The 17,256-nt window shown below is 38.2% G+C and overlaps 1 protein-coding gene and 1 non-coding gene across 2 annotated transcripts; one reads left to right on the forward strand and one right to left on the reverse strand.

Moving 5' to 3' along the window:
* The first annotated feature begins 2,136 nt into the window (after positions 1-2,136).
* On the forward strand, positions 2,137-2,244 carry LOC130964846 (small nucleolar RNA R71). The gene has a single exon (XR_009080914.1). It is a non-coding gene; the product is annotated as a small nucleolar RNA R71 (small nucleolar RNA).
* An 11,697-nt stretch (positions 2,245-13,941) lies between these two features.
* LOC130962866 (uncharacterized) lies at positions 13,942-15,690 on the reverse strand. The gene has a single exon (XM_057889024.1). The coding sequence runs from the start codon at positions 15,688-15,690 to the stop codon at positions 13,942-13,944; it is 1,749 nt and encodes a 582-aa protein (XP_057745007.1).
* Between the last annotated feature and the right edge of the window lie 1,566 nt (positions 15,691-17,256).

Raw genomic sequence — 17,256 nt, forward strand, 5'->3', positions numbered from 1 at the left:
GATTGGTGAATGGGTGAAGAAGAGAGAGTGGTGGGGTTGGTGGGGATCCTGTGGGGTCCACAGATCCTGAGGTGTCAAGGAAAAGTCATCCCTGCACCAAATGGCATGCAAAATCACGTTTTGAGCCAATTCTGGCGTTAAACGCCGGGCTGGTGCCCCTTTCTGGCGTTAAACGCCCAGAATGGTGCCAGACTAGGCGTTAAACGCCCAACTGCTAACCTTACTGGCGTTTAAACGCCAGTAGGTTCTTCCTCCAGGGTGTGCTGTTTTTCTTCCTGTTTTTCATTCTGTTTTTGCTTTTTCAATTGATTTTGTGACTTCTCATGATCATCAACCTACAAAATAAAATAAAATAACAAAAGAAAATAGATAAAATATAACATTGGGTTGCCTCCCAACAAGCGCTTCTTTAATGTCAGTAGCTTGACAGATGGCTCTCATGGAGCCTCACAGATACTCAGAGCAATGTTGGAACCTCCCAACACCAAACTTAGAGTTTGAATGTGGGGGTTCAACACCAAACTTAGAGTTTGGTTGTGGCCTCCCAACACCAAACTTAGAGTTTGACTGTGGGGGCTCTACTTGACTCTGATTTGAGAGAAGCTCTTCATGCTTCCTCTCCATGGTGACAGAGGGACACCCTTGAGCCCTAAACACAAAGGATTTTTCATTCACTTGAATGATCAGTTCGCCTCCATCAACATCAATCACAGCCTTTGCTGTGGCTAGGAAGGGTCTGCCAAGGATGATGGTTTCATCCATGCACTTCCCAGTCTCTAGGACTATGAAATCAGCAGGGATGTAATGGTCTTCAATCTTCACCAAAACATCCTCTACAAGTCCATGAGCTTGTTTTCTTGAATTGTCTGCCATCTCTAGTGAGATTCTTGCAGCTTGCACCTCAAAGATCCCTAGCTTCTCCATTACAGAGAGAGGCATGAGGTTTACACTTGATCCTAAGTCACACAGGGCCTTCTTGAAGGTCATGGTGCCTATGGTACAAGGTATGGAAAACTTCCCAGGATCTTGTCTCTTTTGAGGTAATTTCTGCCTAGACAAGTCATCCAGTTCTTTGGTGAGCAAAGGGGGTTCATCCTCCCAAGTCTCATTTCCAAATAACTTGTCATTTAGCTTCATGATTGCTCCAAGGTATTTAGCAACTTGCTCTTCAGTGACATACTCATCCTCTTCAGAGGAAGAATACTCATCAGAGCTCATGAAAGGCAGAAGTAAGTCCAATGGAATCTCTATGGTCTCATTTTGAGCCTCAGATTCCCATGGTTCCTCATTGGGGAACTCAGTGGAGGTCAGTGCACGCCCATTGAGGTCTTCCTCAGTGGCGTTCACTTCCTCTCCTTCCTCTCCAAATTCGGCCATGTTTATGGCCTTGCACTCTCCTTTTGGATTTTCTTCTGTGTTGCTTGGAAGAGTACTTGGAGGGAGTTCAGTAACTTTCTTACTCAGCTGTCCCACTTGTGCCTCCAAATTTCTAATGGAGGACCTTGTTTCAGTCATGAAACTTTGGGTGGTTTTGATTAGATCAGAGACCATGGTTGCTAAGTCAGAGGTATTCTGCTTAGAATTCTCTGTCTGTTACTGAGAAGATGATGGAAAAGGCTTGCCATTGCTAAACCTGTTTCTTCCACCATTATTGTTGTTGAAACCTTGTTGAGGTCTCTGTTGATCCTTCCATGAGAAATTTGGGTGATTTCTCCATGAAGAATTATAGGTGTTTCCATAGGGTTCTCCTAGGTAATTCACCTCTTCCATTGAAGGGTTCTCAGGATCATAAGCTTCTTCTTCAGATGAAGCATCCTTAGTACTGCTTGGTGCATTTTGCATTCCAGACAGACTTTGAGAAATCAAATTGACTTGTTGAGTCAATATCTTATTCTGAGCCAATATGGCATTCAGAGTGTCAATCTCAAGAACTCCTTTCTTCTGATTAGTCCTATTGTTCACAGGATTCCTTTCAGAAGTGTACATGAATTGGTTATTTGCAACCATTTCAATTAGCTCTTAAGCCTCTGTAGGCGTCTTCTTCAGATGAAGAGATCCTCCAGCAGAGCTATCCAAAGACATCTTGGATAGTTCAGAGAGACCATCATAGAAAATACCTATGATGCTCCATTCAGAAAGCATGTCAGAAGGACATTTTCTGATCAATTGTTTGTATCTTTCCCAAGCTTCATAGAGGGATTCTCCATCCTTCTGTCTGAAGGTTTGGACTTCCACTCTAAGCTTACTCAATTTTTGAGGTGGAAAGAACTTTGCCAAGAAGGCATTGACTAGCTTTTCCCATGAGTCCAGGCTTTCTTTAGGTTGTGAGTCCAACCATGTTCTAGCTCTGTCTCTTACAGCAAAAGGGAATAGCATTAGTCTGTAGACCTCAGGGTCAACCCCATTAGTCTTGACAGTGTCACAGATTTGCAAGAATTCAGCTAAGAACTGATGAGGATCTTCCAATGAAAGTCCATGGAACTTGCAATTCTGTTGCATTAGAGAAACTAATTGAGGCTTAAGCTCAAAGTTGTTTGCTCCAATGGCAGGGATAGAGATGCTTCTCCCATAGAAGTCGGGAGTAGGTGCAGTAAAGTCACCCAGCACCTTCCTTGTATTGTTGGTATTGTTGTTGTTTTCGGCTGCCATGGGTTCTTCTTCTTTGAAGAATTCGGTTAGGTTCTCTACAGAGAGTTGTGCCTTAGCTTCTCTTAGCTTGCGCTTCAAGGTCCTTTCAGTTTCAGGGTCAGCTTCAACAAGAATGCCTTTGTCTTTGTTCCTGCTCATATGAAGGAAAAGAGAACAAGAAAATATGGAATCCTCTATGTCACAGTATAGAGATTCCTTGAGGTGTCAGAAGAACAGAAAATTAGAAGGAAGAAGTAGAGAATTCGAACTTAATCAGATAGAGTTCGAATTGTGCATTGAGGAAGAGTGGTACTCCATAAATAGAAGGATGTGAGAAGAGGGGAAGAAATTTCGAAAATTCAATTGAAAAGATTTTAAAAACATTTTGAAAAACTTTAATTGATTTTCGAAAACCAAGGGTGGAAAAGAAATCAAGTGATTTTTGAAAAAGAATTTGAAATTAGAAATTAAAAAGATTTGATTGGAAACTATTTTGAAAAAGATGTGATTTAAAAAGATATGATTGAAAAGTTATGGTTTTAAAAAAGATGTGATTGAGAAGATATGATTTGAAAAACAATTTTTAAAAAGATTTGATTTTAAAAATTAATGACTTCCCTAACAAGAAAAGATATGATTCAAACATTAAACCTTTCTCAACAGAAAAGGCAACAAATTTGAGATGTTCAATCAAATCATTAATTGTTAGTAAGTATCTTTGAAAAAGGAAAGAAATTAATTTTGAAAAAGATTTGATTGAAAATATTTGATTTGAAAAAGATTTGATTTTGAAAAACTTTGAAAACTTGAAAAAAAAATTGATTTGAAAACAAAATCTTCCCTCTTGTGCCATCCTGGCGTTAAACGCCCAGAATGGTGCACATTCTGGCGTTTAACGCCCAGTGCACTACCTTTTTGGGCGTTAAACGCCCAACCAGGCACCCTGGCTGGCGTTTAAACGCCAGTCTGTCCTTCTTCACTGGGCGTTTTGAACGCCCAGCTTTTTCTGTGTAATTCCTCTGCTGCATGTTTTGAATTTTCAGTTCCCTGTACTATTGACTTGAAAATAGAACCAAGATCAAATAAACAATGCTTGCAAGACACCAACTTAAAATTAGACACTAGACTCAAACAAGAAACATAAAATATTTTTGGTTTTTTTTTTATGATTTTGAAATTTTTTTGGATTTTTCGAAAATTATATGAAAATGGAAAATAAAGGTTTCAGAATTCTTAATTTGAATTCCAGGAATCATTGCAATGCTAGTCTAAGACTCCGGTCCAGGAATTAGACATGGCTTCACAGCCAGCCAAGCTTTCAAAGAAAGCTTCGGTCCAAAACACTAGACATGGCCAATGGCCAGCCAAGCCTTAGCAGATCATTGCTCCAATAGCAAGATTGATAGAAATCAACAAGCTATTGTGATGATCAGTTGAAACCTCGGTCCAATAAGATTAGACATGGCTTCTCAGCTAGCCAGATTTTAACAGATCATCATGAAACTCTAGAATCCATTCTTAAGAACTCTGAAGAAAAATACCTAATCTAAGCAACAAGATGAACCATCAGTTGTCCATACACAAAACAATCCCCGGCAACGGCGCCAAAAACTTAGTGCACGAAATTGTGATCATCAATGGCGCCATCAACATGGTACGCTCATTGCAATCTCAACTCTTTATCACAACTCCGCACAACTAACCAGCAAGTACACTGGGTCGTCCAAGTAATAAACCTTACGCGAGTAAGGGTCGATCCCACGGAGATTGTTGGTATGAAGCAAGCTTTGGTCACCTTGTAAATCTTAGTCAGGCAGACTCAAATGGGTATGGGTGATGAATGAAACATAAAGATAAAGATAGAGATACTTATGTATATCATTGGTGAGAGCTTCAGATAAGCGTATGAAGATGCTTTGTCCCTTCCGTCTCTCTGCTTTCCTCCTGTCTTCATCCAATCCTTCTTACTCCTTTCCATGGCAAGCTTATGCAAGGGTTTCACCGTTGTCAGTGGCTACCTCCCATCCTCTCAGTGGAAATGTTCAATGCACCCTGTCACGGCATGGCTATCCATCTGTCGGTTCTCGATCAGGCCGGAATAGAATCCATTGATTCTTTTGCGTCTGTCACTAACGCCCCGCCTTCAGGAGTTTGAAGCACGTCACAGTCATTCAATCATTGAATCCTACTCAGAATACCACAGACAAGGTTAGACCTTCCGGATTCTCTTGAATGCCGCCATTAGTTCTTGCCTATACCACGAAGACTCTGATCTCACGGAATGGCTGGCTCGGTTGTCAGGCGAGCACTCGGTTGTCAGGCGATCAACCATGCGTCGTGTATCAGGAATCCAAGAGATATTCACCCAATCTAAGGTAGAACGGAGGTGGTTGTCAGTCACACGTTCATAGGTGAGAATGATGATGAGTGTCACGGATCATCACATTCATCAAGTTGAAGAACAAGTGATATCTTGGACAAAGAACAAGCGGAATTGAATAGAAGAACAATAGTAATTGCATTAATACTCGAGGTACAGCAGAGCCCCAAACCTTAATCTATGGTGTGTAGAAACTCCACCGTTGAAAATACATAAGAACAATAGTGATCATTGGTTTCGGTCCCAGAGAGGGAACCAGAAAAACCAAGATCTGATCTAAGAACTAGATGTCCAAAGATGAAGATACAATAGTAAAAGGTCCTATATATAGAGAACTAGTAGCCTAGGGTGTACAGAGATGAGTAAATGACATAAAAATCCACTTCAGGGCCCACATGGTGTGTGCTTGGGCTGAGCATTGAAGCATTTTCGTGTAGAGACTCTTCTTGGAGTTAAACGCCAGCTTTTATGCCAGTTTGGGCGTTTAACTCCCATTTTGGTGCCAGTTCCGGCGTTTAACGCTGGGAAATCTGAAGGTGACTTTTAACGCCGGTTTGGGCCATCAAATCTTGGGCAAAGTATGGACTATCATATATTGCGGGAAAGCCCAGGATGTCTACTTTCCAACGCCGTTGAGAGCGCGCCAATTGGGCTTCTGTAGCTCTAGAAAATCTACTTCGAGTGCAGGGAGGTCAGAATCCAACAGCATCTGCAGTCCTTTTCAGTCTCTGAATCAGATTTTTGCTCAGGTCCCTCAATTTCAGCCAGAAAATACATGAAATCACAGAAAAACACACAAACTCATAGTAAAATCCAGAAAAGTGAATTTTAACTAAAAACTAATAAAAATATACTAAAAACTCAACTCAAACTACTAAAAACAGACTAAAAACAATGCCAAAAAGTGTACAAATTATCCGCTCATCAACGAATCACAATTTCGTGCACCAGATGCCTACTATTGAGAGCGCTAGCACACTCTGGTGCGCACACACACCCTACAAATTTTGTAAGTTGTGCGTATGCACATCATCGTGCGCACGCACACTCAAGGGAGTGCCTTCATACACACACTATTCATACACTAAAGCCCTTCTTCCTACCCTTCATACACACACCATCCATACACTAAAGCCCTACTTGGCCAAATCCACTATCCCTCTCCATCTCTTCTATTCTCTTCTTCTTCTACTCTTTCCTCCATATTTTACTCGAGGACGAGCAAAGCTTTTAAATTTGGTGTTGGAAAAGCCTTGCTTTATGCTTTCCAGTCACACTTATGGCAGCCAAAGTCGGAGAATCCTCTAGAAAGAGGAAAGGGAAAGCAGTTGCTTCCACCTCTAAATCTTAGGAGATGAAAAGATTCATCACCAAAGCTCATCAAGACCACTTCTATGAAGTAGTGGCAAAGAAAAGGGTGATTCCTGAAGTTCCCATTAAGCTAAAAAAGAATGAGTACTCAGAGATCCAAAGAGAAATCTGGAGGAGAGGTTGGGAAGTCCTAACCAATACTATTCCAGAAGTTGGGATCTTGATGGTACAAGAGTTCTATGCCAATACATGGGTCACGAAAATCATGACACTAGTGTGAACCCAAATCCAAGAAATTGGCATACCATGGTCTGAGGGCATCTCTTGGATTACAGCTAAAAGAATGTAAGGTTAGCGCTCTATTTTCCATTGATGCAACGAGACCCACATCCTTATACTAGGAGAGTCAATTTTGACCAGAGGCTGGACCAAGTCCTTTCAGACATTTATGTGGAAAGAGCTCAATGGAGGAGTAGGGATGCTCAAGGCAAGCCTATCCAGCTGAGAAGGCTTGACCTCAAGCTCGTAGCTAGGAGGATGTTTGGAATTTATCCAACGCTCTATCATCCCTACTAGCAATCGGTCAGAAGTGACCATTGATAGAGCCATCACGATTCATTGCATCATGATTGGAAGTGAGGTGGAGGTACATGAGTTAATACCTCAAGAATTGTACAAGAAAGCTCAAAAGCCTTCCCCCTTAGCAAGGTTGGCATTCCCCCACCTTATATGTCACCTATGCAATTCAGCTGGAATTGTCATAGAAGGAGACATTCCTATTGAGGAGGACAAGCCCATCACCAAGAAGAGGATGGAGCAAACTAAAGAGCTAGCACATGGACCACAGCAAGAGCATGTTGAGCTGCCTCAACAAGAAATCCCTGAGATACCTCAAGGGATGTATTTTCCTTCACAAGGCTATTGTGACCAATTGCACACTTCTCTAGGAGAATTGAGCTCCAGCATAGATCAACTAAGGATGGGACATCAAGAGTATTCCACCATCCTCCATGACATAAGAGAAGATCAAAGAGCCATGAGGGAAGAACAAAGAATCACGAGGAAAGAACAACAGAGGCAGGGGCATGACATAGGAAAAATCAAGCACTCCATTGGATCCTCCAGAAGGAGTAGTAGCCGCCAGCACTAAGGTGGATTTGTTCCCTTTAATCCCCTATTGCCTATGTTCTTTTTTTTTTTCTATTTTCCATGTATTTTGTTTTATTGTTTGTTTCTAGTGCATAATCATCTATCTTTATGTCTTAAAGCTATGAAATATTCCATTCATCTCTCACTTTACTTAAAAGAAAATTTATTTTATTTGAAAAAGAGAAGTAAGATGCATGAGTTTCAAGTTTATATTAGGAATAGTTTAATTATTTGATGTGGTGGCATTACTTTTGTTTTCTGAATGTATGAATAAACAGTGCATATTTGATGTTGGAGTTAAGAATGTTGGCTCTTGAAATAATAAGGATAAAAGTGAAGTATTATTGGTAATATGAAAAATCTAAAAATTGATTCTTGAAGCAAGAAAAAGCAGCAAAAAGCAATAAAAGAAAAAAATATGCAAAAAAGCAAGCAGAAAAAGAAATGAAAAGCAGAAAAAGTCAAAAGCTCTTTAAACCAAAAGGTAAGAGCAAAAAGCCAATAGATCTTTGAACCAAAAGGCAAGAGCAAGTATCCAAGGTTCTGAGCATCAATGGTTAGGAGGGCCTAAAAGAAATATCTTAGCCTAAACAGTTCAATTGAGCTACTTCCCTAACTATATGCTTGTGGTGCGAAGGTGTCAAGTGAAAAACTTGAGACTGAGCAGTTAAAGTCGTGGTCCAAAGCAAAGAGTGTGCTTAAGAACTCTGGAAACCACTGGCTGGGGATTCTAGCAAAGTTGAATCACAATCCTTAAGGGTTCACCCAGTTAAGTGTCTGTGGCATTTATGTATCCGATGGTAATACTGGAAAACAAAGTGCTTAGGGTCATGACCAAGACTCAAAAGAAGCTGTGTTCAAGAATAAAAAAGAACTTGACTAAGAGAATCAATAGTGTCATCTGGATTCTAAGTTCCTAAAGATGCCAATCATTCTAAGCTTCAATGGAAAGTGAGATGCCAAAACTATTCAGAAGCAAAAAGCTACTAGTCCTGCTCGTCTAATTGAATCTGAGCTTCATTAAGAACTCTGAGATTTATTGTATCATTCTCTTCTTTTTATCCTACCTTGTTTTGGGTTGCTTGGGGACAAGCAACGATTTAAGTTTGGTGTTCTGATGAACGGATATTTTATACACTTTTTTGCATCATTTTCATATAGTTTTCATTATGTTTTGTTTAAGTTTTATTATATGTTTATAGGTTTTAGTGCAAAATTCACATTTTTTATTCTAATTTGGTAGATGCGCGCACGATGGGACTTTCCAGGGTTAGCTACGAGACATGTCGGGTTGGCGGTATAACCGACAGAAAAGCTCATTAGTCATAGGGTAGGCATGCATCATTTGCATTTGTTTGATTTGTTTGGGTTTGATTACTTGTCATGGTTTGCTTAATTGTACATGTTAAATTACTATATTCTACTTGCTTTTCTTAATTTTACTTGTGTGTTACTTGTCTGCTTTGCTTGTGTATGTATATCTGAGAGGTCCCTCATGCTGGTGTCGGTTGACACTAAGGGCTGTCCTTGATGAGATGAAATGATAAAATAATTGAAGGATATTAAAGATGAACATTGAATGAGATAATTTTTAGCTCCCTAAGTAGATGTAATGGCTCGTCCCACTTGCTCTGGGTGGAGATATGATGAGTTGATTCAAAACTTGAGAATTTGAACTATCTGAGGGCTGTTCCGTTGGACTGTTAGAATGTTGTAGTGAATTGTGGAAATTAATGAGATTAGAGTGTTAGATTAGAATCCCTTAAGTTAGTTGCCTGAATTACGAATTAGAGAGAACCTAGGAATAGAAATGAATTGGGTGGAAGTTTAAGATTTTTTAGTGAATTTCTTGCTACCTTATATTGTATTTCTTTGACATTTTTATCGTACTAGGAACCATGGGTCGGGGGTTCTCATTCTGTATATATCCATTGTTTTTTCAGATGCAAGTCCTAATACTCCGTAGTGAGTTGGAGTTTGTATTTTTTTAGATATCTCTCTCTTTGATTTTAAAAAACTTATATATATATATATATATATATATATATATATATATATATGTTTCTTTTGGAAACATTGGCTATAGAGCCTTTGATGTATTTGAGAGAGTTAGGATTATCATCAACTGTTTTTAAATTATGTAATCCTAGCCAACCTAAATTTCGCAAGTCGTAACTAGCGGCTATTACATATATGTTTATCTATATTCTGTTATTACTCTACTCCACCTTTGAGTTTTATCTATATTATGTCTGTGCGAGACTGGTTGGTTTGAGCTCTAGTTTGGACTTGGTTGAGTTTTTTTTTTTTGTGATAATTTATCTTTAAATCTAATCTGAGTCACTTTAAATTTGGTCCAAAATGTACCAAAAAAATAAATATAGACCTAATTTTTAGATTAGACCGATCTATATATATCCCTAATAAAAAGATTAATTATAAATTTATCTCTTAATTCTAGAAATTCATATTTTACAATTACAAAAATTAATCCTAAATTCACTTTCAGAATACTCAATGATGTCCGATTTAAAAGGAGAATAATACAAATTTTTTTCATTATATATTATTATGATTATTAATAAAATAACATCCTAAAAAAAAAATCATGTCCAGTATAATTTTCTTTGTAAAATACTTCTTTAAATTTGGTTCTTAAAAGTTAAAACGTCGGGCATAGGCACCAGCTAGTGACAGTTGTAACGCATCAAATGATTGAAAAGCGAAGATAAGGAGATGAGGCTTTAAAAGATAAAATAATTCAAAAGATAATCATCGCAAGTAGTAGGTTGGAGCTCGCATTGTAAGCTGTGGAATTGTACCATATCCCCATCTCATATCTGTTGTAATGTAAGCAACGCAATGCAAGCAAGAGATCAGGAAACAGATCACACTGCCCTGGTCCCCACTATTTTCATTTGTTTTTTCTTTTTTAATCATTCGGGGTATTCGGCAGTTTAATTTGAGTTACCAATCGCCTGATCCGTTGGCCAAATTTAAAAGAGCTAAAGAAGTTGTTAGTAAATAGAGCCTTAGCATTGGTGGGTTATTTTTTATTTTTTTGTTTTTTATTTTCTTTTTTAACTTCGGATTTCCAAATTCGGATTCAGATAATGAGATAATCTTATTTAAAAAATCTTAAGTCGCCCCCACGTACCCCTACCACATAAAGAGTCATTCACTCATTCACGCGTTATATTATTAACCCATTATTCGCGTATCATATGACTTTACTTCCATCATCTCCGGTAAATTAAATAACAAAATTTTCAGAGAGAAAAGAGTAATGTTGTATATTTAAATTTTTTTATAAATTAAATCTAATCAAATTAAATATTAAGAGTTATAATAATATTAGTTATAATAAAAAATTTATTATATTAGACTAATTTAATTAGACTTAGTTAAATAAAAAATTTAAATGAATAATATTATTCAATATAAAAAATGTTTATGAAAAAGATATAAAAAATATTAATAAATTAATAAATCATTGGACTGTATGTATATAATTCCTTGAAAACTTTTCATTTGATATCCAATGATTCTCTGGTCAAGGAAATAATACGTGACAAAGCAAAATCAAAACTAACACGATTTAAATTAGAAAAAAATATGAAGCTTTAGAAAATAATTTAGTTACATCGTGATAAATTTAAAATCAATTTAAATTAAAAGATAAAAATTTTAAAATATTAGTTTATATGATCAAAAAATAGTGATACATAGTCATATATTTCAACCAACTTATAACTTATAAAAATTTAAAACTTATAAAACATTAGGTCTCAATTTGGGTAAATAATTTAAATAATTTTTTAAAAAAAAATTTAAAGTATAAAGACTTTTATTAATAGCAGCTTATAAATAAGTTATTTTGTGTTTGGAATTTTAGTGATAAAAGTACTTATTTTAAAGTTGTAGCTAGCATTTGAATAAATAACTCAACAAATACAATTTTTTTACACAAGAAAATAGAAATTAAAATAACGATAATAACAAATACTTTTTAATATTGAAGGTTGATTTTACATAATCTAATCATTAATATTACAATCATTTAGGCAATTGATTCTTTATTTGCTCTCTTATTAGTTCTATCTTTTAGACAATTGGTTTTTAGTCATGTAATATCATTAGAAATTGGTTTTTCTACTTTACCTTCATCCATAATGGTATTTTTGTATGTGGTGAATAGTAATAAAATTTTAATTCACAATAATCTTGATGACAATGCCAAAAAAATTATTGTGTAATTAGTGTTTGTTGTTTATTGTGTATGATATGATAGATAAAAATAAAAAAACAAATATAAAATGAGTGTCAATGTATATTTTTATTACTGTTTTTTATTTTTTTACTCCTATTAGCATTCTCTTTTATTGGGTCAAGAACTTGTTATAACTAACTATAAGATAATAAGAATAATGGCAAGCTATATAAAAATAAAATCACATGTGAAAAAAATAAAATTCAAATTGAGATTTCATACCACACACAATGTTAAATACAAATTTAATAATAAAAATAGAGTGATAAAATGATAAAAAAAATGGTGGTGAAGATTCAATACTTTCAACAGATGAATCATTACGTGAAAGGTCACTGCTTTTAACAGATGAAACCTTGCTTGAAAATGGTGGTGGAGGGCCAGTATTTTAAGCAGAAACATGAAACATTTTTACAAAGTCAAGAATAAAAACAAATTTTTTTATTTTGAAGTCAATTTTTTTAGAGAAGTGATAGAATAACTTATCGAGAAGGAGAAGTCATATATTTCTACTTCTTCAAAAAGCTGTGAATTAACTTTTTAGAAAGTTAAAAACTTTTTTTTAAATGGTGCCAAACACGCATATTGTGACTTTTTATAATTCAAAAAAAAAATAACTTCTGCTATTTCTCAAACGGACTCTAAGTTACTAAACATGATAAAATTTTTTTGAAGGAAAATGAGCTCAACACATTAAATGGAGCATACAAGAAACATAAAATACAGTTTTGCAACTCCTATCTTATCTTCAGCATAGCCATCAACAACATAAGTTATCTTTTGCACCACTTTCTACCGCAACAAAATGTCTTAGCAACACAATCTACCACTTCCACTGTCTTGTTCTGAAAAATGACCTCATTTCTACACAACCAGATGTTCCATATAGCTGAGAAGAATCCCACGAACCATGTTTTCCACACATCTTTTCTCAAATTCATCGTCATCCAGCTCTCAAAATGTTCTTTTATGGAACCTGGGAAGCTCCAAACAAGACCCACATGACTTATCCATGCGCGCCACACCTGCCAAGCAAACTCACACGTAACAAACAAATGTTGTATAGTTTCAATTTCCTTACTACACACAACACAGATGTTATCACTTTGTTCAATGATGCCTAATCTGCTTAAGCGATCCTTTATATTAACTCGGCCTACAAGCACAAACCAAGTAAACAACTCTACCCGTGGTGGAACAATTCCTTTCCATATTCCATTTGTGAACTTATAGCTGAGGATATCATCCGTCATTGTCTGTACCTGCAAAACCTGCACAAATGAGTTAGTAGTATAAACGCCTTCCTTATCAAATTTTCACACCACTCTATCTTGTGTGTCTGCTATTAGTCTCACAGCTTGCAAGATGTCAAGCATTTGGTTCAAACTGTCGGTATCCCATTGTCACAGTTCCCTCCTCCAATAGAAGTTCCAAACCCACTCTATCCAATCCCAAAATCTACACTCCCCAATCACGGATCCCTTATTATCTGAAATTAAGTAAAGTCTTGGAAAGGAGTCTTTCAGCTTCCCCGACTGTAGCCATGTATCTTTCCAAAATATGGTTAGTCTACCATCGCCTACTTCTATAGCCAACCCGTCAATCATCTTCTCTCTGACATGTTGCTCCTTGATTTGCAAGTGACAAATATCTTTTCACGGACCCCCTTTTGCCGGTATAGCCTGAGTAGACAATAACTGCCCAATATTCAGATTATTTCATGAGCACACTACCTTCTTCCATAGAGGGCACTCTTCTTTAGAGAATCTCCACCACCATTTAAACAACAATGCGGTATTGCAAATCATCGCATCTCCCACACCTAGTCCACCTAGTTTCTTCGGTGGATGTATCATCTCCCATTTTACAAGAGCCAGTCCAGGTCGTCCATCGTCCTTCCCTCAAAAGAATCTTCTTTGCAATGAGATTTTTTTGGCCACCGTAACTGCCATTTTATACAAGCTCAAATAGTACGTAGGTAGACTATTAATTACAGATTTGATGAGAACCAGCTTTTCCGATTTACTGAGCACCTTTTCTTTCCATAAACTCAGTTTCTCCTCCACCTTATCTATTACTGGCTTCCACGTTTTTACCAACCTCGGGTATGCACCTATATTAATTCCCAAATACTTCACTGGTAGATTCACGACCTGACATCCTAATAATCTACACATTTGACTCAGCCAAGCCTGACTGCAATTTACGGTATCAAACTAGACTTGTCAAAGTTAATGCTCAATCCCGACATGACCTCAAAACACCTCAGGAGCCTCTTGTAGTTTCTCACTATCTTATCATCTGGTGTGCAGAACAATATAGTGTCATCAATAAACTGAAGGTGAGATAGCTCTACATTGTCCCTGCCAACTAATAGAGGAGATATTCTCCTATTTCTTACCACCTCCCCGATCATCCTGTTTAACACATCTACAACGAGGATGAATAGAAAAAGTGATAACAGGTCACCTTGTCGAAGCCCTCTTACCTTCTTAAATGGTTTGGATGGAGCCCCATTAACCATTATAGATATAGAAGCTGATCTAATGCACTCTGTAATCCATGCCCTCCATCTTCTACCGAACCTTATCTTTTCCAGCACAATATCAACAATTTTCCATTTGATTCTATCATCGGCTTTCTGGAAGTCCAATTTGATGATAGTTGATGCCTTCTTCTTCATTTTTGGCCACTGTATAGTTTCACAGGCAATTAACGCTCCATCATGTATTCGCCTACCTTTGACAAATGCACTATGTGATTCTCCAAATAATCCTGGCATTACAGTCCTCATTCTTCTTGTCAACACTTTTAATATGACCTCATAAATGCAACCAACCATACTGATCAGTCTAAGGTCCTTAATCTCCTTTGCGCCCACAAACTTCGGAGCCAACACTACCCAAGTAATATTGGAGGCTGCTGGTAGTCTCTCTGTCTCGAAGAATCTCATCACAGCTTTAGTGATTTCCACTCCAATCTCCTCCCAACATCTTTTTATAAAGTTCATGTTATATCCATTGCTACTCGGAGCCTTAGATGATTCACAGTCCCATACTGCCTCCTTTACTTTCTCCACCATCGGTAACACCTCTAGTGCTTGAGCTTCCTCCATCTCCAAGCGATTAACTAACCCATCTTGAAAACTGATATTTGGCGACTCATCTTGGTGGTATAGGTTCCTGTAGAAATCTCTAATTGCAACCTTAATCCATGCATGATTCTTTACCAACCTTCTATTAATCACTAAAGACTCAATCCGGTTGTTCCTTCTCCTTGCTGATGCAATATTGTGGAAGTACCTAATATTTCTATCCATCTCCTTGGCATGCTGAGACCTAGACATTTGCTTCCAGTGTATATCTTGCCTCTCATACCATACCTCATAACGTCTTACCAGTGCCTTTCTTCTTGCTTCTACTGTACCATCGTATATACCGTTGCTAACCATGTCATCCACTTTCTTGATCTCGTCCTCAAACCTTTGGATCTTCTCATGTATATTCCCAAAGTGCTGCTTGTGCCATCTACCCAGTGGTTTTGTCAGTGCCTTCAGTTTATCCAGGAACTGCACCTCGCATAATCCCTTCCCTTCTTCCTTCATCATCTTTGGAAAGCCTTCATGCGTGAACCATGCGTCTAAACTGCGGAACGGTCTTGGTCCCTGAGCTATTCTTCTATCTTCTACTATTAGAGGACAATGATCTGAAAGGCCCCTCGGGCCTCCTCTTAAGCGAGTATCTGGGTACGCATCTAGCCATTCTAAGCTAACCAGGCTTCTATCAATACGGCTGCAGGACTGGCCTCTAAACCATGTATACTTGCGATCATTGATTGCCAAATCCACTAACTCCATATCATTGAGCCATGCTTTGAAGTCTTCAGCAGAAGCTGACAAGTTGGTCGCCCTTTTTCTTTCCTCTATATGCACAATCTCATTGAAATCTCCCATGTAGCAAAATGGGATTTGACACAATCCTGTAATATAACTTAATTCTTCCCACATTAAGAGTTTTTCGTCTCTTACATGCAGCCATACACCAAACATATCGCATAGTAAAAATTATCTTTGGTCATCACTCCTTCTACACATAGCCACATATCTCCTTTATAGCAATTCATCAATTTAAATACTGATTCATCCCAAATTAATAGTAGACCTCTGGACGTTCCAACATAATTAACACACTCCCAACTAGCTCTATCATTAACCTAAATTCTAGCTACATAATATTTTTTCCCTCTTCTTTTTTTGTTTCTATCAACCCCAACATATCTAATCTAAACTTATTTTTGATGTTTCTGATCATATTCAGTTTTGCAACACCTCTCAACCCCCTAGTATTCCAAGAACATAAAATCATTTATAAATTTTATCACACAGCTGCTTACGATATTTTGGGCGACTTCTTCTGATTTTCTCTTTTTGTTTTGACTGTCTTCGCTTCAGAGCTATGGCCTCATTTTGCTCCTGGAGAATTGCCATGATGTCTTCCTCATCACTGCATGGTATTGCTCCTGATTCGACCGCCAGTTTCTAGGCCTCTTTATTCTCTGCCATTTCCTCTTTCCAACTCCGAATTTGCTTTCCTCTGCTCCTCACTGAGTCTTCTTGCAATCCATGTTTGTGCCAAAATCTTCCACTACTTGGTCCTCAGGTTCTCCTGCTTTTCCAATCCCAAAAGCTTCTCCCAAGCACACGACTTCCCCCGCCATGAACTTCCTGCCTTTTGTATCACCGGTTACACGTTTATCTTCTTGTGCATCCATTTTTGTCATTTCAATTGTACCCTCATATAGCTTCTGTAGATCAATGTCCTGCCCTCTTCCTTCCACCTCAAGTTGCTCTGGATTCTTAGTCTTCCTGTTGGTACTTTCAAATTGGTGGTCAGATGTAGCGCTTCCCGCCCCCTGTTCATGCTCGTCATGGCCGCACCTTGCTCACTCCTCCGCATCGACCCCAGCGTGTTGCCCTTGGCTTCTTTCTTCTCTAACTGCTCCTTGCACTATGCCGTATTCACACTGTGCGACTGCAAGCCCTCCTCTAACTGTATCCTCTTCTCTTCGCTGGCGTCCTGGCAGCATTAAGGGAAGCGATTGATTTAGAACGCTGTCTTCCAACCAGGTCACGCCTTCTCCAGCTTGTTCGCACTCCTCATGGCTGCCTCTTGCGCCGTCCCTCGCGTCCACCACTGCAGGATGTCCATCGCTCATTGCTTCCCCAGCAGTTCCTTGTGCTTCGCAGCAATCCCTTTGGCTGCCCGCACGCTCGCCCAAGCTCGCAGCATCGTCTCTCCGCTGGCATCGTGCAACTGGGAAATGAGGCGCTTGGTTCATCGTTCCTTCATCAGACCGGGTCGATCCATCTTCAACCGGGTCAGCTCTACCCGGTCCTAATAACACAAGGCCAGCCTTCTTCCTTCGGGCCTTGGTCTTCTTAGTTTTACCACCATCCTATTTCAATTTGTTGGGCCTTTTTATCTTCAGCACGTTAATGACTCTCCCCTTGATTTTTAAA

Source organism: Arachis stenosperma, chromosome 2, assembly GCF_014773155.1.
Source record: "Arachis stenosperma cultivar V10309 chromosome 2, arast.V10309.gnm1.PFL2, whole genome shotgun sequence".
Lineage (NCBI taxonomy): Eukaryota > Viridiplantae > Streptophyta > Magnoliopsida > Fabales > Fabaceae > Arachis > Arachis stenosperma.

Coding starts and splice junctions, on each gene's coding strand:
- LOC130962866 (XM_057889024.1), bottom strand. CDS start 15,690: ATGGGAGATTTCAATGAGATTGTGCATATAGAGGAAAGAAAAAGGGCG.